The sequence below is a fragment of the Oncorhynchus masou genome, chromosome 29 (assembly GCF_036934945.1).
Source record: "Oncorhynchus masou masou isolate Uvic2021 chromosome 29, UVic_Omas_1.1, whole genome shotgun sequence".
NCBI classification, from domain to species: Eukaryota; Metazoa; Chordata; class Actinopteri; order Salmoniformes; family Salmonidae; genus Oncorhynchus; species Oncorhynchus masou.
In genome coordinates this window covers 7,726,520-7,751,652 of record NC_088240.1, presented here as the reverse complement: position 1 = coordinate 7,751,652, position 25,133 = coordinate 7,726,520, and the positions used below count along the sequence as shown (strand labels likewise).

Below are 25,133 nucleotides of genomic sequence, written 5' to 3'. Positions count from 1 at the left end.
TCTCCTACATCATCCGCCAGACCAACACTCTCTCCTGTTCTCTATCCAGCCATCTCTCCTACATCATCCGCCAGACCAACACTCTCTCCTGTTCTCTATCCAGCCATCTCTCCAACATCATCCGCCAGACCAACACTCTCTCCTGTTCTCTATCCAGCCATCTCTCTAACATCATCCGCCAGACCAACACTCTCTCCTGTTCTCTATCCAGCCATCTCTCCAACATCATCCGCCAGACCAACACTCTCTCCTGTTCTCTATCCAGCCATCTCTCTAACATCATCCGCCAGACCAACACTCTATCCGGCCATCTCTCCAACATCATCCGCCAGACCAACACTCTCTCCTGTTCTCTATCCAGCCATCTCTCCTACATCATCCGCCAGACCAACACTCTCTCCTGTTCTCTATCCGGCCATCTCTCTAACATCATCCGCCAGACCAACACTCTCTCCTGTTCTCTATCCAGCCATCTCTCCAACATCATCCGCCAGACCAACACTCTCTCCTGTTCTCTATCCAGCCATCACTCTAACATCATCCGCCAGACCAACACTCTCTCCTGTTCTCTATCCGGCCATCTCTCTAACATCATCTGCCAGACCAACACTCTCTCCTGTTCTCTATCCAGCCATCTCTCCTACATCATCCGCCAGACCAACACTCTCTTCTGTTCTCTATCCAGCCATCTCTCTAACATCATCCGCCAGACCAACACTCTCTCCTGTTCTCTATCCAGCCATCTCTCCTACATCATCCGCCAGACCAACACTCTCTCCTGTTCTCTATCCAACCATCTCTCTAACATCATCCGCCAGACCAACACTCTCTCCTGTTCTCTATCCAGCCATCACTCTAACATCATCCGCCAGACCAACACTCTCTCCTGTTCTCTATCCAGCCATCACTCTAACATCATCCGCCAGACCAACACTCTCTCCTGTTCTCTATCCGGCCATCTCTCTAACATCATCTGCCAGACCAACACTCTCTCCTGTTCTCTATCCAGCCATCTCTCCTACATCATCCGCCAGACCAACACTCTCTTCTGTTCTCTATCCAGCCATCTCTCTAACATCATCCGCCAGACCAACACTCTCTCCTGTTCTCTATCCGGCCATCTCTCTAACATCATCCGCAAGACCAACACTCTCTCCTGTTCTCTATCCAACCATCTCTCTAACATCATCCGCAAGACCAACACTCTCTCCTGTTCTCTATCCGGCCATCTCTCCTACATCATCCGCCAGACCAACACTCTCTCCTGTTCTATATCCAGCCATCTCTCCTACATCATCCGCCAGACCAACACTCTCTCCTGTTCTCTATCCAGCCATCTCTCCTACATCATCCGCCAGACCAACACTCTCTCCTGTTCTCTATCCAGCCATCACTCTAACATCATCCGCCAGACCAACACTCTCTCCTGTTCTCTATCCAGCCATCACTCTAACATCATCCGCCAGACCAACACTCTCTCCTGTTCTCTATCCAGCCATCTCTCTAACATCATCTGTCAGACCAACACTCTCTCCTGTTCTCTATCCAGCCATCTCTCCAACATCATCCACTAGAGACATACTCCGCTACCTTCAGGCCTGGTTTGTTCTTCTGCATATCCTCCTCCTTCTACGCTGCACAGAAAGAAGGGAAACCACCAGAAGGCTGACATTATACAGAGGTTATAAACGGTTATCATTTTTTTGGAGGGGGAGGTTTTCTTAGACAAACAAACGCAATCAAAAGAACACGTTCTCATAACCCTGTACACACACACACACACACACACACACACACACAAGCTCCTCCTGTCGTCCTCCCGGCCTCCTCCAGGACCTTCAGGCTTCCTCCTGTCGTCCTCCGGGCGTCCTCCTGTCATCCTCCGGTCCTCCTCCTGTCCTCCTCCTGTCCTTCTCCGGGCCTCCTTCTGTCCCCCACCGGGACCTCCAGGCCTCCTCCAGAGCCCCCTGTCCTCCTCCAGGCCTCTTCCTGTCCTCCTCCAGGCCTCCTCCTGTCCTTCTCCAGGACCTCCTGTCCACCTCCTGTCCTCTTCTGGGCCTCCTCCTGTTCTCTTCTGGGCCTCCTCCTGTCCTCCTCCAGGCCTCCTCCTGTCCTCCTGTCCTCCTCCAGGACCTCCAGGCCTCCTCTTGCCCCAGCCCAGCCCAGCTCATCCTTGGCATGGCTACATGCTGCGGTGGGCTTCTCTCACTGCAGCCAGGATGCTCCGCACCACATACCTGCAGGCTGGAGAAAGAACACTGTCCAATGAATGAACTGTTCTTATGGGAGAGTGCTCAGTTAGGCAGTTATGGAAGGTATGGAAGACAAAGAGCGATAGATAGAACGAAACACACGTAAGAGGAGCGGTGGGAACAATTATAAGTCCACATGTTGGATATGTTTTTCAGCCCACGGTGTTTCCTTCGAGAGCAGCCCCAGGCACAGTGAGGTAAAGTAACCTTTAGTGTTGATTTATTTATACCTCTGTATAGATTAAAACACTCAAGGGCTCAGGAAGCCAGTGTATTCCTTATTATGCCTACTTGTTGAATAGCTAGTCCTTACCAAGCCAGAACCATGGGAGAAAAATCCTTGAGATGTTATGAGATAGAATCTATACAAGATTAGGCTATATGAATTGAAGATGTTATGAAACAGTATATCCCTGAAGGATAAAAGCCTGCTGTCCGCTCTTGGTAAGATGGGATTGATCCAACTATCATCACTGGAGCTCACTCTGAATAATTTATTAATTGTATTGAATAATTCACTAATAACCCGCTGCGGGCACACGTCATTTCAACATGAAAATGTTGGGTAATATGTGGTAGAGATGTTGATCAATGATATTTCAACCTTTATTCTTTAGTCAGACAGAGGTTTGTTGAATTCCCAATGTGTTATCACGAGGTGTTCAACCGTCTAAAGCACAACCAAATTCCAATGCAAAAACAATGTCAGATTTTTTGGTTTCGTTGTCGTCTAAATGTGTTGTAACTTTCAACCATTTGAAAGCACAAACAAGTTCAATACAAATAATAATAATAATAATACAAATAACAATAATACAAATAACAATAATAATAATACAAATACAAATAATAATAATACAAATACAAATAATAATAATACAAATAACAATACAAATAACAATAATAATAATAATACAAATAATAATAATACAAATAATAATACAAATAATAATAATAATACAAATAATAATAATAATAATACAAATAACAATACAAATAACAATAATAATAATACAAATAATAATAATAATACTAATAATAATAATACTAATAATACTACTACTACTAATAATAATAATAATACAAATAATACTACTACTACTAATAATAATAATACAAATAATAATAATAATAATACAAATAAATAAATAAATAATAATAATAATACAAATAATACTAATAATACTAATAATACTACTACTACTAATAATAATAATAATAATAATAATACAAATAACAATACAAATAACAATAATAAAAATAATAATAATAATACAAATAATAATAATAATACAAATACTAATAATACTAATAATACTAATAATACTAATAATAATACTAATAATACTACTACTAATAATAATAATAATACAAATAATAATAATAATAATAATAATAATAATACAAATAATACTAATAATACTACTACTACTAATAATAATAATACTACTACTAATAATAATAATAATACAAATAATAATACATAAATAAATAAATAATAATAATAAAAATGTCAGATATGTTGTATTTATACAATAACTTAATGTGAACAACTTTTGTGCTCCCGAGTGGCACTGCGGTCTAAGGCGCTGCATCTCAGTGCAAGGGCTGTCACTACAGACACCCTGGTTCGAATCCAAGCTGTATCACAACCGGGCAATGGTTGGGAGTCCCATAGGGCGGCACACAATTGGCCCAGCGTCGTCTGGATTTGGCCGGTGTAGGCTGTCATTATAAAATAGGAATTTGTTTTAGTTAAGTTACACATGTGTTATCACTGTGCTTCAGGGTAATTTCAGGGTAACATAATTACAATTTGACTCATATTTTTTCACTTGAAAATGTATACCAAACAAAAAAACATTTCAAAGTTTAACAACAAACAACTCTATACACAAGGACTACCTTGAACAATTTACACAGAAAATTTCACAAAAACACAATTGATACATTTGCAAATTTTGCCAAGTTTGGTAACAGAATTACAGTTAAATCTCCCTACATTTTTTATGTGACCAAGTTCTCCTTGAACTCTGTGAATAAATATCTGCTCAGAAGTAAGATTCAATGATGTCTACAGAAAGAACGGGGTGTCATTTATGACACAACACCTTGAGTTTGAAAACATTTATTTTGATTATTGAACTACAGTAAATGAAGTGGATTTACATCCAGTAACAGAGCTGTTAACTATCTGCTACAAATTAAAATTCAGATATACAGTATGGGGTGAAAGAACAGGGTGTCAGCTAAAACATGACACATTTAGTTTGAAAACATTTATTTTGATTATTGAACTACAGTAAATGTAGTGGATTTACATTCGGTAATGGAATTATGGTAATGAATATAATCGCAGGTCCCTGATCTGTACTATACAGAAATGTAGAATTATGGATATGAGTGTCATTCTCTTCATGGTGGTGTATCCTGAATAGGTACACAAAGGTAGAAATATGCAATATCCTTCTTTTGCATATTTGGGTATTATTCTACACACTAGCTCTTATTGTAATGAGCTCTGCCACGAAACAAGAACACATTTGGTTGGTCCGGACTGGGCCAAATCTGAAACAATCATAGATGTCTATGTTTCACAAGTTTGGATATCACAGTTCAGTAGAGTCCAGTACAGTAGATATGTTCAGTTCAGTAGAGTCCAGTACAGTAGTTAAGTCCAGTACAGTAGATATGTTCAGTACAGTAGAGTCCAGTACAGTAGATAAGTTCAGTACAGTAGAGTACAGTAGATATGTTCAGTACAGTAGAGTACAGTAGATATGTTCAGTACAGTAGAGTCCAGTAGAGTAGATATGTTCAGTACATTAGAGTGCAGTACAGTAGAGTCCAGTACATTAGATATGTTCAGTACAGTAGATATTTTCAGTACATTAGAGTTCAGTACAGTAGAGTACAGTACAGTAGATTAAAGTTATACTGTATTCTACTCTAGTGCAGTGGTTCCCAATGTTTTGGGTTACTCTACCACCAACTAAATGTTGCTCTTCCCAGAGTACCCCTGAAGTACCCCCTCATGTGCACTTTACCAGTAGGCCTATGGTCTCATGAGTCTTCTCAAGTACCCCCTATGGATAGACTAGGTATCCCCTATGGACAGGCCCTAGTACCCCTGGTTGGGAACCACAGCTCTAGTGTGCGCTACTGTACTGTACTGTAATCTATTGTACAGTACTGCACTTAGATGTACTTAGATGTTGTCTAAGACCCCTCCCACTGGGCACGCCCTGGTTGAATCAATGTTGTTTCCATATCATGTCAATGAAATCACGTTGAACCAACGTGGAATAGATGTTGAATTGACGTATGTGCCTCAGTGGGCTTTTCCATCTGAGCAGAAATCAAAGCATTTGCTTTTTCGTCATTTTTTTAGGTTGGAAAATGGTTGAAAACTTTATATAACTCCTTACTTTCTTAAAAATATAGACTCCGAGATTTCAAATTGACATGCTCCTATGAAACTTCTCAATGTTGGTGCTCATGGATTCTTCGAGCTAAAAATGCCCTTTATCTAATAGCATAACCAAATGACCTGGATTGCAATTGAGCTTTACATTAAAAAGTACATAGTGCAAGTAATCAATGCTGTTTGAGATTCTGCACAGATTATTATAGCAATTATAAAGATATCCAGTGACCTGCGACCTTTGAATGTTCTTCTAGAACATGCTCGTTTTCTATAATTACATAAGAAGACATTTATAGTTTCAGTAGACTAACTTCAAAATATGGCCATGGACGTGTTACTCATTTTAAGGTTGAATAAATGCTGTTACATTAGGTTGTATGATAGCGTCAGGTTTAGGTTATCTGCTGTATTCAAAAAGTAATATTGAATTACTACAGTGAGATGCAGCCTACTACAGTGAGATGCAGCCTACTACAGTGAGATGCAGCCTACTACAGTGAGATGCAGCCTACTACAGTGAGATGCAGCCTACTACAGTGAGATGCAGCCTACTACAGTGAGATGCAGCCTACTACAGTGAGATGCAGCCTACTACAGTGAGATGCAGCCTACAGCCTACTACAGTGAGATGCAGCCTACAGCCTACAGCCTACTACAGTGAGATGCAGCCTACTACAGTGAGATGCAGCCTACTACAGTGAGATGCAGCCTACTACAGTGAGATGCAGCCTACTACAGTGAGATGCAGCCTACTACAGTGAGATGCAGCCTACAGCCTACAGCCTAATACAGTGAGATGGAGCCTACAGCCTAATACAGTGAGATGGAGCCTACAGCCTAATACAGTGAGATGGAGCCTACAGCCTAATACAGTGAGATGCAGCCTGAGATGCAGCCTACAGCCTACAGCCTACAGCCTAATACAGTGAGATGGAGCATGCGGCCTACAGCCTACCACAGTGAGATGCAGCCTACAGCCTACAGCCTACTACAGTGAGATGGAGCATGCGGCCTACTACCTACTACAGTGATATGCAGCCTGAAGCCTACAGCCTACTGCAGTGAGATGCTGCCTACAGCCTACCGCAGTGAGATGCAGTATGCAGCCTACAGCCTACCACAGTGAGATGCAGTATGCAGCCTACAACAGTGAGATGCAGCCTACAGCCTACTACAGTGAGATGCAGTATTCAGCCTACAGCCTACTACAGTGAGATCAAATCAAATTTATTTATATAGCCCTTTGTACATCAGCTGATATCTCAAAGGTGGACTGGGGACAGCAAGGAGGGCTAGGGTCAGTTTGTTATATCTGGAGTACTTCTCCTGTCCCATTCGGTGTCCTGTGTGAATTTAAGTATGTTCTCTCTAATTCTCTCTTTCTTTCTCTCTCGGAGGACCTGAGCCCTAGGACCATGCCTCAGGACTACCTGACATGATGACTCCTTGCTGTCCCCAGTCCACCTGGCCGTGCTGCTGCTCCAGTTTCAACTGTTCTGCCTGTGATTATTATTATTAATTATTATTAAGGCACACACCTGTCTATATAAGGTCCCACAGTTGACAGTGCATGTCAGAGCAGAAACCAAGACAAAAAATGTCTGCAGCATTGAACGTCTCCAGGAACACAATTCATTCTTAAATGGAAGTTTGGAACCACCAAGACTCTTCCTAGAGCTGACCGCCTGCCCAAACTGTGCAATCGGGGGAGAAGGGCCTTGGTCAGTGAGTGGCCAAGACTGAACTCTTTGGCCTGAATGCCAAGAGTCACGTCTGGAGGAAACCTGGCACCATCCCTACGGTGAAGCATGGTGGTGGCAGCATCATGCTGTGGGGATGTTTTTCAATGGCAGGGACTGGGTGTGCCAAGCTTGTAGAGTCATAGCCAATAAGACTCGAGGCATCATGCTGGGGGGGGGGGGAGCAAGCAACAATTTAGTCAATTGTCGAATACATGTAAGGCTGTAGCGTAACAAAATGTGAAAAGGTCAAGGGGTCTGAGTACTTTCAGAATAAACAGAAACATACAGGTGACTAGTTTACATTCTATCACATCTCATTCTATAATGACTACAGGTGACTAGTTTACATTCAATCACATCTCATTCTATAATGACTACAGGTGACTTGTTTACATTCAATCACATCTCATTCTATAATGACTACAGGTGACTTGTTTACATTCTATCACATCTCATTCTATAATGACTACAGGTGACTAGTTTACATTCTATCACATCTCATTCTATAATAACTACAGGTGACTTGTTTACATTCTATCACATCTCATTCTATAATGACTACAGGTGACTAGTTTACATTCTATCACATCTCATTCTATAATGACTACAGGTGACTTGTTTACATTCTATCACATCTCGTTCTATAATAACTACAGGTGACTTGTTTACATTCTATCACATCTCATTCTATAATAACTACAGGTGACTTGTTTACATTCTATCACATCTCATTCTATAATGACTACAGGTGACTTGTTTGCATTCTATCACATCTCGTTCTATAATGACTACAGGTGACTTGTTTACATTCTATCACATCTCGTTCTATAATGACTACAGGTGACTTGTTTACATTCTATCACATCTCATTCTATAATGACTAAAGGTAACTTGTTTACATTCTATCACATCTCGTTCTATAATGACTACAGGTGACTTGTTTACATTCTATCACATCTCATTCTATAATAACTACAGGTGACTTGTTTACATTCTATCACATCTCATTCTATAATGACTACAGGTGACTTGTTTGCATTCTATCACATCTCGTTCTATAATGACTACAGGTGACTTGTTTACATTCTATCACATCTCGTTCTATAATGACTACAGGTGACTTGTTTACATTCTATCACATCTCGTTCTATAATGACTACAGGTGACTTGTTTACATTCTATCACATCTCGTTCTATAATAACTACAGGTAATTTGTTTACATTCTATCACATCTCGTTCTATAATGACTACAGGTGACTTGTTTACATTCTATCACATCTCATTCTATAATGACTACAGGTAACTTGTTTACATTCTATCACATCTCGTTCTATAATGACTACAGGTGACTTGTTTACATTCTATCACATCTCGTTCTATAATGACTACAGGTGACTTGTTTACATTCTATAATGACTACAGGTAACTTGTTTACATTCTATCACATCTCATTCTATAATGACTACAGGTAACTTGTTTACATTCTATCACATCTCGTTCTATAATGACTACAGGTGACTTGTTTACATTCTATCACATCTCATTCTATAATAACTACAGGTGACTTGTTTACATTCTATCACATCTCGTTCTATAATGACTACAGGTGACTTGTTTACATTCTATCACATCTCGTTCTATAATGACTACAGGTGACTTGTTTACATTCTATCACATCTCGTTCTATAATGACTACTGGTGACTTGTTTACATTCTATCACATCCCGTTCTATAATGACTACAGGTGACTTGTTTACATTCTATCACACCTCGTTCTATAATGACTACAGGTGACTTGTTTACATTCTATCACACCTCATTCTATAATGACTACAAGTGACTTGTTTAGATTCTATCACATCTCATTCTATAATGACTACAGGTAACTTGTTTACGTTCTATCACATCTCGTTCTATAATGACTACAGGTGACTTGTTTACATTCTATCACATCTCGTTCTATAATGACTACAGGTGACTTGTTTACATTCTATCACATCTCGTTCTATAATAACTACAGGCGACTTGTTTACATTCTATCACATCTCATTCTATAATAACTACAGGTGACTTGTTTACATTCTATCACATCTCATTCTATAATAACTACAGGTAACTAGTTTACATTCTATCACATCTCATTCTATAACGACTACAGGTAACTAGTTTACATTCTATCACATCTCATTCTATAATGACTACAGGTAACTTGTTTACATTCTGTCACATCTCATTCTATAACGACTACAGGTAACTAGTTAACATTCTATCACATCTCATTCTATAATGACTACAAGTAACTTGTTTACATTCTATCACATCTCATTCTATAATGACTACAGGTGACTTGTTTACATTCTGTCACATCTCATTCTATAACGACTACAGGTAACTAGTTAACATTCTATCACATCTCATTCTATAATGACTACAAGTAACTTGTTTACATTCTATCACATCTCATTCTATAATGACTACAGGTGACTTGTTTACATTCTGTCACATCTCATTCTATAACGACTACAGGTAACTAGTTTACATTCTATCACATCTCGTTCTGTAATGACTACAGGTGACTTGTTTACATTCTATAATGACTACAGGTAACTTGTTTACATTCTATCACATCTCATTCTATAATGACTACAGGTAACTTGTTTACATTCTATCACATCTCGTTCTATAATGACTACAGGTGACTTGTATACATTCTATCACATCTCATTCTATAATAACTACAGGTGACTTGTTTACATTCTATCACATCTCGTTCTATAATGACTACAGGTGACTTGTTTACATTCTATCACATCTCGTTCTATAATGACTACAGGTGACTTGTTTACATTCTATCACATCTCGTTCTATAATGACTACTGGTGACTTGTTTACATTCTATCACATCCCGTTCTATAATGACTACAGGTGACTTGTTTACATTCTGTCACATCTCATTCTATAACGACTACAGGTAACTAGTTAACATTCTATCACATCTCATTCTATAATGACTACAGGTGACTTGTTTACATTCTATCACATCTCATTCTATAATGACTACAGGTGACTTGTTTACATTCTGTCACATCTCATTCTATAACGACTACAGGTAACTAGTTAACATTCTATCACATCTCATTCTATAATGACTACAAGTGACTTGTTTAGATTCTATCACATCTCATTCTATAATGACTACAGGTAACTTGTTTACGTTTTATCACATCTCGTTCTATAATGACTACAGGTGACTTGTTTACATTCTATCACATCTCGTTCTATAATGACTACAGGTGACTTGTTTACATTCTATCACATCTCGTTCTATAATGACTACAGGTGACTTGTTTACATTCTATCACATCTCGTTCTATAATAACTACAGGCGACTTGTTTACATTCTATCACATCTCATTCTATAATAACTACAGGTGACTTGTTTACATTCTATCACATCTCATTCTATAATAACTACAGGTAACTAGTTTACATTCTATCACATCTCATTCTATAACGACTACAGGTAACTAGTTTACATTCTATCACATCTCATTCTATAATGACTACAGGTAACTTGTTTACATTCTATCACATCTCGTTCTATAATGACTACAGGTGACTTGTATACATTCTATCACATCTCATTCTATAATAACTACAGGTGACTTGTTTACATTCTATCACATCTCGTTCTATAATGACTACAGGTGACTTGTTTACATTCTATCACATCTCGTTCTATAATGACTACAGGTGACTTGTTTACATTCTATCACATCTCGTTCTATAATGACTACTGGTGACTTGTTTACATTCTATCACATCCCGTTCTATAATGACTACAGGTGACTTGTTTACATTCTATCACACCTCGTTCTATAATGACTACAGGTGACTTGTTTACATTCTATCACACCTCATTCTATAATGACTACAAGTGACTTGTTTAGATTCTATCACATCTCATTCTATAATGACTACAGGTAACTTGTTTACGTTTTATCACATCTCGTTCTATAATGACTACAGGTGACTTGTTTACATTCTATCACATCTCGTTCTATAATGACTACAGGTGACTTGTTTACATTCTATCACATCTCGTTCTATAATAACTACAGGCGACTTGTTTACATTCTATCACATCTCATTCTATAATAACTACAGGTGACTTGTTTACATTCTATCACATCTCATTCTATAATAACTACAGGTAACTAGTTTACATTCTATCACATCTCATTCTATAACGACTACAGGTAACTAGTTTACATTCTATCACATCTCATTCTATAATGACTACAGGTAACTTGTTTACATTCTGTCACATCTCATTCTATAACGACTACAGGTAACTAGTTAACATTCTATCACATCTCATTCTATAATGACTACAAGTAACTTGTTTACATTCTATCACATCTCATTCTATAATGACTACAGGTGACTTGTTTACATTCTGTCACATCTCATTCTATAACGACTACAGGTAACTAGTTTACATTCTATCACATCTCATTCTATAATGACTACAGGTTACTTGTTTACATTCTATCACATCTCATTCTATAATAACTACAGGTGACTTGTTTACATTCTATCACATCTCGTTCTATAATGACTACAGGTGACTTGTTTACATTCTATCACATCTCATTCTATAATGACTACAGGTGACTTGTTTACATTCTATCACATCTCGTTCTATAACGACTACAGGTGACTTGTTTACATTCTATCACATCTCATTCTATAATGACTACAGGTAACTTGTTTACATTCTATCACATCTCATTCTATAATGACTACAGGTAACTGCCAAAGTAAACGAAACACCAACATGGTGTGTTAATAGGGCGTTGGGGGCACCACGAGACACCAGGACAGATTCAATGCACCTTGGTATAGATTCTACAAGTGTCTGAAACTCTATTGGAGGGAGCAATTCCATAATTTAGTGTTTTGTTGATGGTGGTGGAAAATGCTGTCTCGGGCACCACTCAGGCAACACAATCTCCCATAAATGTTCTACTAGGTTGGGATCTGGTGACTGAGACAGACGCACGCACGCACAACGCACGCACAACGCACGCACACAGAGATCTACTACTCACTGGGATCCTCTCAGGCTCCTTCCCCCTTGACCCATCCTCCTCTACTTTCTTCACTGCCTCAGCATACGACACCTTCTGCACTGCTCAGACTCCGGACACTTCAACCTGCATCTCTCTCACCGGACACTTCCGATCCCCAGAAACACGGACGCCCCTACAGCTGACACACACAACTTTAAGGGATTGGATCTCTTAACCTTTAACCATTCATAAAAACATTCACTGACAGTTCTGTTAAAGTTCAAGGTGAACCTATTTTTAATCTTGAAGTTGATATAAACTTGGTGTTTGTGTCTTTGGGCCATTGCATCTATCCATGAGCCACTGAATGCAATAAGCAGTGTCATCAAATCAAATCAAATGTTATTGTTCACATAGAGTCGTATGAAAATGTTTGGGCACCCCTCTGAGGCTGCATAATAATTTACTCTGTCGTCACAGAAAATGATCACAGTGGCATGCCATTCATTTTCTAATAAAAGCTGAGTACTGGGGTATTGTCCAGACAAAGATTTTTAGTGTAGCAATATTAAGTTGTATGAAATGAAATCAGATGTGAAAAATAGGCTATGCAAAAATGTGGGCACCCTTGTCATTCTGTTGATTTGAATACCTGTAACTACTTAGCATTGATTCATTGGAACACTGATTAATTGGTTTGGTGAGCTCATTAAGCCTTGAACTTCATAGACAAGTGCATGCAATCATGAGAAAAGGTATTTAAGGTGACCAATTGCAAGTTGTTGTTCTCTTTGACTCTCCTCTGAAGAGTGGCAACATGGGGGCCTCAAAACAACTCTCAAATGACCTGAAAACAAAGATTGTTCAACATGATGGTTTAGAGGAAGGCTACAAAAAGCTATCGCGGAGATTTAAGTTGTCAGTGTCCACTGTGAGGAACATAGTGAGGAAATGGAAGACCACAGACACAGCTCTTGTTAAGGCCAGGTGGCAGGCCAAGTAAAATATCGGAGAGGCAAAGATGAAGGATGGTGAGAACGGTCAAAAACAGCCCACAGACCACCTCCAAAGACCTACAACATCATCTTGCTGCAGATGGTGTCACTGTGCATCGTTCAACACTTCAGTGCACTTTGCACAAGGAGAGGCTGTATGGGAGATTGATGCGGAAGAAGCCTTTTCTGCACACACGCCACAAACAGAGTCGCTTGAGGTATGCAAACGCACATTTGGACAAGTCAGCTTCATTTTGGAATAAGGTGCTGTGGACTGATGAAACAAAAATTTAGTTATTTGGTCATAACAAGGGACGTTATGCATGGCGGCAAAAGAACACAGCGTTCCAAGAAAAACACTTGCTACCCACAGTAGAATGGGGGTCCCATCATGCTGTGGGGCTGTGTGGCCAGTGCCGGTACTGGGAATCTTGTTCAAGTTGAGGGTCGCATGGATTCCACTCTTTATCAGCAGATTCTTGGGAATAATGTTGAAGAATCAGTCACAAAGTTGAAGTTACGCCGGGGCTGTATATTTCAACAAGACAACGACCCAAAACACTGCTCAAAATCTACCCTGGCATTTATGCAGAGGAAGAAGTACAATGTTCTGGAATGGCCATCCCAGTCCCCAGACCTGAATATCATTGAGAATCTGTGGGTTGATTTGAAGCGGGCTGTCCATGCTCGACAACCATCAAACCTAACTGAACTGGAGATGTTTTGTTAGGAGGAATGGTCCAAAATACCTTCATCCAGAATCCAGACACTCATTAGAGGCTATGGGAAACATCTAGAGGCTGTTATTTTAGCAAAAGGAGACTCTACTAAATATTGATGTGATTTTTTCTATTGGGGTGCCCAAATTTTTGCACCTGTCTAATTTTGTTTTTATGCTTATTGCACATTTTCTGTTAATCCAATAAACCTCATTTCACTACTGAAATATTACTGTGTCCATCAGTTATTTGATAGATCAAAATTAAATTGCTGATCCAAACACCCAATTATTTATAAATGGAAATCCTGAAAATTGTCAGGGGTGTCCAAACTTTTTCACACGACTGTACATGTGTTCAGCTACATCAATCCAGCAGAAGGGTCTCTACCAAATGTAACCCCATCTAGGCCACATCTAGGACACATCTAGGCCACATGTAGGACACATCTAGGACACATCTAGGCCACATCTAGGCCACATCTAGGCCACAACTAGGACACATCTAGGCCACATCTAGGCCACATGTAGGACACATCTAGGCCACATGTAGGACACATCTAGGACACATCTAGGCCACATCTAGGACACATCTAGGCCACAACTAGGACACATCTAGGCCACATCTAGGCCACATGTAGGCCACATCTAGGCCACATCTAGGCCACATCTAGGACACATCTAGGACACATCTAGGACACATCTAGGCCACATCTAGGACACATCTAGGACACATCTAGGACACATCTAGGCCACATGTAGGACACATCTAGGCCACATGTAGGACACATCTATGCCACATCTAGGACACATCTAGGCCACATCTAGGCCACATGTAGGCCACATCTAGGCCACATCTAGGCCACATCTAGGCCACATCTGGGACACATCTGGGACACATCTAGGCCACATCTAGGCCACATCTAGGGCACATCTTGGACACATCTAGGACACATCTGGGACACATCTAGGCCACATCTAGGCCACATCTAGGGCACATCTTGGACACATCTAGGACACATCTGGGACACATCTGGGACACATCTAGGCCACATCTAGGACACATCTAGGACACATCTTGGACACATCTAGGCCACATGTAGGACACATCTAAGACACATCTAGGCCACATGTAGGACACATCTAGGACACATCTAGGACACATCTAAGACACATCTAGGCCACATGTAGGACACATCTAGGACACATCTATGCCACATCTAGGACACATCTAAGACACATGTAGGACACATCTATGCCACATCTAGGCCACATGTAGGCCACATCTAGGACACATCTATGCCACATCTAGGCCACATCTTTTCTATTTAATTTTTACATTTTACCTTTATTTTACTAGGCAAGTCAGTTAAGAACAAATTCTTATTTTCAATGATGGCCTACGAACAGTGGGTTAACTGCCTGTTCAGGGGCAGAATGACAGATTTGTACCTTGTCAGCTCGGGGATTCGAACTTGCAACCTTTCTAGGACACATCTAGGACACAATTAGGACATTTCTTCAAATGAGTTTCAAATACAATTTCCCCAAATAATACAAATATAGAATGGCCAAATTTCAATACACCTACTGTATAGGAAAACACCAGAATAAAAAGTTTGACATTTAAATAAATATAATACATTAACCTTTTTGAATATTCACAACAATATTTATTAAAGACAAAATCTAAATGTAATCTAAATCTAAATGTAATCAAAATCTAAATGTAATCTAAATGTAATCTAAATCTAAATGTAGTCTAAATCTAAATGTAATCTAAATCTAAATGTAATAAAAATGTAATCTAAATCTAAATGTAGTCTAAATCTAAATGTAATCTAAATCTAAATGTAATCTAAATGTAATCTAAATCTAAATGTAGTCTAAATCTAAATGTAATCTAAATCTAAATGTAGTCTAAATCTAAATGTCATCTAAATGTCATCTAAATCTAAATGTAGTCTAAATCTAAATGTAATCTAAATCTGGTTACAGATCTGTAGCAGCTGTCCCTAATGTTGAACACAGTGAGGTCTGTTTAGCAGAGTGAAAATGTCTCCTCTAAGTCAGTCTGAGAGTTCACAACTGTACCAGTGTGTTGAGGTTTACATGGTTTTAGGCCTGGATTCAATCTGGACCACTGAAGATCCGCATTAGTGAAAATTAAATGCATCGTTCCTGCATTCGCAGAGACCGCATTCACTGTAAACTATTTACTGTAGGGCCTTTCAATTACTTTCCAAAACATTTGTGGGAAAATATTAGGATTTGTTTTCATTTGAAGTACTTTGAAGTACAGAAGTACTTTAAAATTGTAATGTATTTTTTTTTTAAATACTCCAGACACATTAGACACAAAAACTTTCCAGACACATTATTTACCATTATTCTACTGTAGACGTTCAAACGCTTTTCTAATAGCTGGCAATTAATAAGAAAATATTTGAAAAAAACATGCAAATACTTCCTATAGAAGATGTAGATTCCATTGGGATACAGTACACTGATATGTCCAATTTATGGACCTGTATATAAAGAAATGTCCCATCAGTCTGCCTCTAGATTGTCTGGTGCCCGGCGACACCTGTCCAAAATCTCTGTCTCAACATTACCATTTCTTTGATGGTTATTTCCTTCAACTTTTATGGTTCCACCACTGGCTCCACAACCTAGATCAACATGGATCAGTGTTATATTCATATTTAACCAGATCAACATAGTTCAGTGTTTCAGTCATAATTAACAATGCACTGAAGCACATCTAGCTACAAAATAAAATGTATGTAGGGCCAGCTGATTTTCACATACTGGTCACTCCTCAAATGTGAAATAATATAGTGTTTGGATGTACATGGAAATAAAATCTCTAGATGTGGCACTGACAGAGTAATTACAGACTGAGACAACTTCATACAGTACTGAATCTGATTTCATTACAATAAGTAAAACATCGGAAATTGTAACTTACGTTTTTTGTACACAAAATAAACCCCGAAGCAAAACAGAATGATCAGTACTGTAATGATCACTACTGTAATGATCACTACTGTAATGAACAGTACTGGAACTGCAATAATGATGGGAGTAAAGCCTTCCTGAACATCACCTGTGAGGAAAAGACAAGATGACTTAAATGTTAATGTTAATGTTATGAGTGATTAAGTTTTCAGTTCATGAATATTAGGCAGTGAGTGGTGGTGTTATGTCCTGTCACATGCACCTGCAGGGTCTGTGTTAATGCTGGGGCTGACGATGGTTGTGTTGCTCACAGTCTCTCTCAGAACGGGGTTGAAGATATGGCAGGTCACCGTCTGATTTTCTGTTATATTCACTTGGCTCCAGACGCTGTACAGTCCACTTTCAGAATCCGGGGTAATATTGGTCTGTACTTCCCACGGGTCCAGAGTGCGGTTCCCACGGTCCTGGATGGTCCATGTGACCGTTGGTTGTGGGTATCCCCCCTGGGTTGAACACGTGGAATTCATATTTGTCTTGTTCACAGTCACACTGGGTGTCGGGAACCGTGCTGAAAGTGAACAAAATAAATAGAACAAGATGTTAGAAAGGTGCCATAGTAATGTTTGATGATTTCCTACAATGACCGTATTAATGCTGTGAATGATTCACACAGGTGGACATGGAACGGTATCAAACACATCCAATACATGGTTCCCATGTGGTTGATGCTATTCCATTCCAGACATTATTACGAGCTAGCCTCCCCTCGGAAGCCTCCTGTGTTATTAACTCAACCATACCTGCCACAAGTAGGGTAGTGCGACACGGGTGGATATGCTTATCATCCTCGCCAAACAGTGTAGCGAAAGCCCTGTAGACCTTCTGCTTGTCTTCAAGTGTTACGTGGTTGAGTTTGATAGAGATATTCCCAGAACTCATCTCAGACCGAAAGGCTTTAGTTCTGTTTGTGTAAAGGCTATCCTGATGTTGATTCTCTTCTCCTATGTTGAACGAGTACAACACTCTTTCGGACTCATCTTGCCAATGGAACCGGAGTCTTGCTGTGTCGATGGCCGTGGATGATTTCAGGTCACAGGACAGGAGAACAGACTCTCCTATAATCCCAGTGACTTCATTCTCAGATGCAGCTGGTGCTGAAACGTACCAATATGTCAAAGTTACAAACTAAGCTCAGAATTCAACACAGACAATAATGACATCATGTGCTCACTGACAGGAAATGACCTAAAATAAAGGAAGTTGATGAAAGAGCTTAAGAAAGCAGAGTGCAAACATGTTCCTGGAAAGTTAAGGAAACTTTTCTCTTCCAAAAGCTGTGATAAAACATTTGAAACTGAGTCTTCTTCAGAAAGAAGATCCAAACTATGTACAAAGGGACAGCGTGTTTAAATATATCTCTGAACATTTGGTTCATGCATGTTGAGAGAAATATCTTTGAGTGAATGAAAAACACCACGACAGCATAGAGGTAACGAGCATTGGACCAATCCCAAGTCGACTAACCAAAAACTCTGCCGATGTGCCATTCACCAAGGAACTTAGCCCTAATTTCTCCTGCAAGTCACTCTGGCTAACAGTGTCTGCTAAATGACTCAAATGTAAATGTAATAATGTCTACATTCATGAAGAGACGTCAACTAGGCCTGTCTGCATTTACAGCTACTAGACTAGAGCGTCGGCGAAGGCATGGGCGATGGCATGGGCGACAGCATGCGCGAAGGCATGGACCACAGCATGGGCCACAGCATGGGCCACAGCATGGACGACAGCATGGACCACAGCATGGACAACAGCATGGACGACAGCATGGACGACAGCATGGACGACAGCATGGACCACAGCATGGACCACAGCATGGACCACAGCATGGACCACAGCATGGACCACAGCATGGACCACAGCATGGGCGACAACATGGGCGACAGCATGGGCGAAGCCACAGCATGGGCCACAGCATGGACCACAGCATGGACCACAGCATGGACCACAGCATGGACCACAGCATGGACCACAGCATGGACCACAGCATGGACCACAGCATGGACCACAGCATGGGCGACAGCATGGACCACAGCATGGACCACAGCATGGGCGATGGTATGGACCACAGCATGGACCACAGCATGGACGACAGCCTGGACCACAGCATGGACCACAGCATGGACGACAGCCTGGACCACAGCATGGACCACAGCATGGACGACAGCCTGGACCACAGCATGGACCACAGCATGGACCACAGCATGGGCCACAGCATGGACCACAGCATGGGCGACAGCATGGACCACAGCATGGGCCACAGCATGGACCACAGCATGGGCGACAGCATGGGCGAAGGCATGGGCCACAGCATGGACCACAGCATGGACCACAGCATGGACCACAGCATGGGCCACAGCATGGACCACAGCATGGACCACAGCATGGACCACAGCATGGACCACAGCATGGGCGAAGGCATGGGCCACAGCATACTTCCGGCGCCGACAGAGATGGCCGCCTCGCTTCGCGTTCCTAGGAAACTATGCAGTTTTCTGTTTTTTTACGTGTTATTTCTTACATTAGTACCCCAGGTCATCTTAGGTTTCATTACATACAGCCGAGAAGAACTACTGTATATAAGATCAGCGTCAACTCACCATCAGTACGACCAAGAATATGTTTTTCGCGACGCGGATCCTGTGTTCTGCCTTACAAACAGGACAACGGAATGGATTAAATGCAGCGACCCAAAAAACGACTCCGAAAAAGAGGGAAACGTGGCGATCTTCTGGTCAGACTACGGAGACGGGCACATCGTGCCCCACTTCCTAGCATTCTTCTTGCCAATGTCCAGACTCTTGACAACAAGGTTGATGAAATCCGTGCAAGGGTAGCATTCCAGAGGGACATCAGAGACTGTAACGTTCTGTGCTTCACGGAAACATGGCTCACTGGAGAGACGCTATCCGAAGCGGTACAGCCAACGGGTTTCTCCACGCATCGCGCCGACAGAAACAAACACCTTTCTGGTAAGAAGAGGGGTGGGGGTGTATGCCTTATGGCTAACGAGGCATGGTGCGATGAAAGAAACATACAGGAACTCATCCTTCTGTTCACCTGATTTAGAATTCCTCACAATCAAATGTAGACCGCATTATCTACCAAGAGAATTCTCTTCGATTATAATCACAGCCGTATATATCCCCCCAAGCAGACACATCGATGGCTCTGAACGAACTTTATTTAACTCTTTGCAAACTGGAAACCATTTATCCGGAGGCTGCATTCATCGTTGTTGGGGATTTTAACAAGGCTAATCTGAAAACAAGACTCCCTAAATTTTATCAGCATATCGATTGCGCAACCAGGGGCGAAAAAACCTTGGATCACTGTTACTCTAACTTCCGCGATGCATATAATGGCCCTGCCCCGCCCCCCTTTCGGAAAAGCTAACCACGACTCCATTTTGCTGATACCTGCCTACAGACAAAAGCTAAAAAAAGAAGCTCCCACGCTGAGGTCTGTCCAACGCTGGTCCGACCAAGCTGACTCCACACTCCAAGACTGCTTCCATCACGTGGACTGGGACATGTTTCGTATTGCGTCAAATAACAACATTGACGAATACGCTGATTCGGTGTGCGAGTTCATTAGAACGTGCGTTGAAGATGTCGTTCCCATAGCAACGATTAAAACATTCCCTAACCAGAAACCTTGGATTGATGGCAGCATTCGCGTGAAACTGAAAGCGCGAACCACTGCTTTCAATCAGGGCAAGGTGTCTGGTAACATGACTGAATACAAACAATACAGCTATTCCCTCCGTAAGGCTATCAAACAAGCTAAGCGTCAGTACAGAGACAAAGTAGAATCCCAATTCAACGGCTCAGACACAAGAGGCATGTGGCAGGGTCTACAGTCAATCACGGACTATAGGAAGAAATCCAGCCCAGTCACGGACCAGGAGGTCTTGCTCCCAGGCAGACTAAATAACTTTTTTGCCCGCTTTGAGGACAATACAGTGCCACTGACACTGCCTGCAACGGAAAAATGCGGTCTCTCCTTCACTGCAGCCGAGGTGAGTAAAACATTTAAACGTGTTAACCCTCGCAAGGCTGCAGGCCCAGACGGCATCCCCAGCCGCGCCCTCAGAGCATGCGCAGACCAGCTGGCTGGTGTGTTTCAATCAATCCCTATACCAGTCTGCTGTTCCCACATGCTTCAAGAGGGCCACCATTGTTCCTGTTCCCAAGAAAGCTAAGGTAACTGAGCTAAACGACTACCGCCCCGTAGCACTCACTTCCGTCATCATGAAGTGCTTTGAGAGACTGGTCAAGGACCATATCACCTCCACCCTACCTGACACCCTAAACCCACTCCAACTTACTGCTCAAATAGGTCCACAGACGATGCAATCTCAACCACACTGCACACTGCCCTAACCCATCTGGACAAGAGGAATACCTATGTGAGAATGCTATTCATCGACTACAGCTCGGCATTCAACACCATAGTACCCTCCAAGCTCGTCATCAAGCTCGAGACCCTGGGTCTCGACCCCGCCCTGTGCAACTGGGTACTGGACTTCCTGACGGGCCGCCCCCAGGTGGTGAGGGTAGGTAACAACATCTCCTCCCTGCTGATCCTCAACACTGGGGCCCCACAAGGGTGCGTTCTGAGCCCTCTCCTGTACTCCCTGTTCACCCACGACTGCGTGGCCACGCACGCCTCCAACTCAATCATCAAGTTTGCGGACGACACAACAGTGGTAGGCTTGATTACCAACAACGACGAGACGGCCTACAGGGAGGAGGTGAGGGCCCTCGGAGTGTGGTGTCAGGAAAATAACCTCACACTCAACGTCAACAAAACTAAGGAGATGATTGTGGACTTCAGGAAACAGCAGAGGGAACACCCCCCTATCCACATCGATGGAACAGTAGTGGAGAGAGTAGCAAGTTTTAAGTTCCTCGGCATGCACATCACAGACAAACTGAATTGGTCCACTCACACAGACAGCATCGTGAAGAAGGCGCAGCAGCGCCTCTTCAACCTCAGGCGGCTGAAGAAATTCGGCTTGTCACCAAAAGCACTCACAAACTTCTACAGATGCACAATCGAGAGTATCCTGGCGGGCTGTATCACCGCCTGGTACGGCAACTGCTCCGCCCTCAACCGTAAGGCTCTCCAGAGGGTAGTGAGGTCTGCACAACGCATCACCGGGGGCAAACTACCTGCCCCCCAGGACACCTACACCACCCGATGTTACAGGAAGGCCATAAAGATCATCAAGGACATCAACCACCCGAGCCACTGCCTGTTCACCCCGCTATCATCCAGAAGGCGAGGTCAGTACAGGTGCATCAAAGCTGGGACAGAGAGACTGAAAAACAGCTTCTATCTCAAGGCCATCAGACTGTTAAACAGCCACCACTAACATTGAGTGGCTGCTGCCAACACACTGACACTGACTCAACTCCAGCCACTTTAATAATGGGAATTGATGGGAAATGATGTAAATATATCACTAGCCACTTTAAACAATGCTACCTTATATAATGTTACTTACCCTACATTATTCATCTCATATGCATACGTATATACTGTACTCTATATCATCGACTGCATCCTTATGAAATACATGTATCACTAGCCACTTTAACTATGCCACTTTGTTTACATATTCATCTCATATGTATATACTGTACTCGATACCATCTACTGTATCTTGCCTATGCTGCTCTGTACCATCACTCATTCATATATCCTTATGTACATATTATTTATCTCCTTACACTGTGTATAAGACAGTAGTTTAGGAATTGTTAGTTAGATTACTTGTTGGTTATTAATGCATTGTCGGAACTAGAAGCACAAGCATTTCGCTACACTCGCATTAACATCTGCTAACCATGTGTATGTGACAAATAAAATTTGATTTGATTTGATTTGATTTGATGGGCCACAGAATGGACCACAGCATGGACCACAGCATGGGCAATAATGACAGAGCTTTAAGGTAAAGCTGAGGTCATGTTCCTCATTTCTTTAAAAACATTCAATGATGTGAAATAATACTAACATCAGATTTTTTGTCACATAAAAGGGGAAATAATTTATCTGAATGTATGTATTAGTTCCAGGAAATGAATGACGGTGGTTTTGTCTCCTAGTACATAGTCCATCGGTAAATAGCCCACCCAATCTACCTACCTCATCCCCATAATGTTTCTATTTATTTACTTTTCTGCTCTTTTGCACACCAAGTATCTCTACCTGCACATGAGCATCTGATCATTTATCACTCCAGTGTTAATCTACCAAATTGTAATTATTCACCTACCTCCTCATGCCTTTTGCACACAATGTATATAGACTCTTTAAAAAAAATATATAGACTATTTTGTTTTTCTACTGTGTTATTGACTTGTTTATTGTTTACTCCATGTGTAACTCTGTGTTGTTGTCTGTTCACACTGCTATGCTTTATCTTGGCCAGGTCGCAGTTGTAAATGAGAACTTGTTTTCAACTAGCCTACCTGGTTAAATAAAGGTGTTCTCAACTAGCCTACCTGGTTAAATAAAGGTGTTCTCAACTAGCCTACCTGGTTAAATAAAGGTGTTGTCAACTAGCCTACCTGGTTAAATAAAGGTGTTCTCAACTAGCCTACCTGGTTAAATAAAGGTGTTCTCAACTAGCCTACCTGGTTAAATAAAGGTGTTCTCAACTAGCCTACCTGGTTAACTAAAGGTGGAAAAAATAGTAACATGAGGGGGGTAATGACTTGGGGGGAGATAATTCTTACAATTTAGAATGTCTTTATCATTGTTATTCATGATTGTCTATTAAACAGCCAAACTATGTTTCAAGTGAGAAATAGGCATGCCGAAAAATATTGGAAATTCACATTAGCACCACAAGGCCTACTTCACCCAGGTTCTAACAAGGCCTTACGGTTGGGTTATCGGCTTCACTCTTCAATAAACACTTTGTTTTCTCTTATGTCTCTCTACATATCTCTGGATGCAGGTATAGCTATCAACACATACTGTAACCTTCATTCCAACAGTATGCATGTAGGCCTGCTATAATGTTATCGTCCTTGCGGTTTGCTAACACATGCAAACAATGCTACAACCACATGCAAATCCCAACCACATGCTAACAATGCTACAACCACATGCAAATCACAACCATATGCTAACAATGCTACAACCACATGCAATTCACAACCACATGCTAACAATGCTACAACCACATGCAAATCACAACCACATGCAAATCACAACCACATGAATAACAATGATACAACCACATGTAAATCACAACCACATGCTAACAATGATACAACCACATGTAAATCACAACCACATGCTAACAATGCTACAACCGCATGTAAATCACAACCACATGTAAATCACAACCACATGCTAACAATGCTACAACCACATGTAAATCACAATTACATTTTTTATCTGATATTTATGATTAATTTATTAATTTATCAGAGCCATGAGTTTCTGTGTGAAAGTGTGTGTGGAATGTGTGTGTACAAGCCGGGAGACTGAATCAATGATTCGATGGCCTCGAGGTGACCACGAAGAGACAATTTTCTGTTTAGACAAGCGAACAACCACGCCCTATCCAAATAGCCATTACATGTCGCACATTGTGTTCTAAATAAATAAATCATAAAATGTGCCTTTGGTTGTGTGTTGTATCTGTGAGTAAAGGCATGTGGATAAAATGCCCAGGTACAGATGAGGAAGCCACGAGGAACACGGCGACAGTGACACGATAGAGAATATAAAACTTACCAGACAACAGTAAAATACTAATTAATATCAGGATGGCCATTGCACTCTGCAGGATGGAAAACAGGGTGGAAATCAGGATGGAAAACAAGTTGGACAATGAAACAACAAAGTAGTTTGGAGATGACCGAATGCTGGGCAATA

The 25,133-nt window shown here is 41.2% G+C and overlaps 1 protein-coding gene across 2 annotated transcripts; it reads right to left on the bottom strand.

Annotated features, from left to right (window-relative positions):
• Positions 1 to 1,280: 1,280 nt before the first annotated feature.
• On the bottom strand, positions 1,281 to 25,133 carry LOC135518940 (ICOS ligand-like). Of its 2 annotated transcripts, XM_064943909.1 has the most exons (6): positions 24,993 to 25,133; positions 17,972 to 18,325; positions 17,434 to 17,739; positions 17,182 to 17,319; positions 16,826 to 16,882; positions 1,281 to 2,244 (listed from the first exon to the last, which is right to left on the bottom strand). In XM_064943909.1, the coding sequence occupies exons 1-6, from the start codon at positions 25,030 to 25,032 to the stop codon at positions 2,183 to 2,185; spliced, it is 957 nt and encodes a 318-aa protein (XP_064799981.1). In that variant the 5' UTR covers positions 25,033 to 25,133; the 3' UTR covers positions 1,281 to 2,182. The 2 variants fall into 2 exon arrangements, with proteins under 2 accessions (XP_064799981.1, XP_064799980.1); XM_064943908.1 differs by lacking the exon at positions 1,281 to 2,244 and having other exon boundaries at positions 16,153 to 16,882.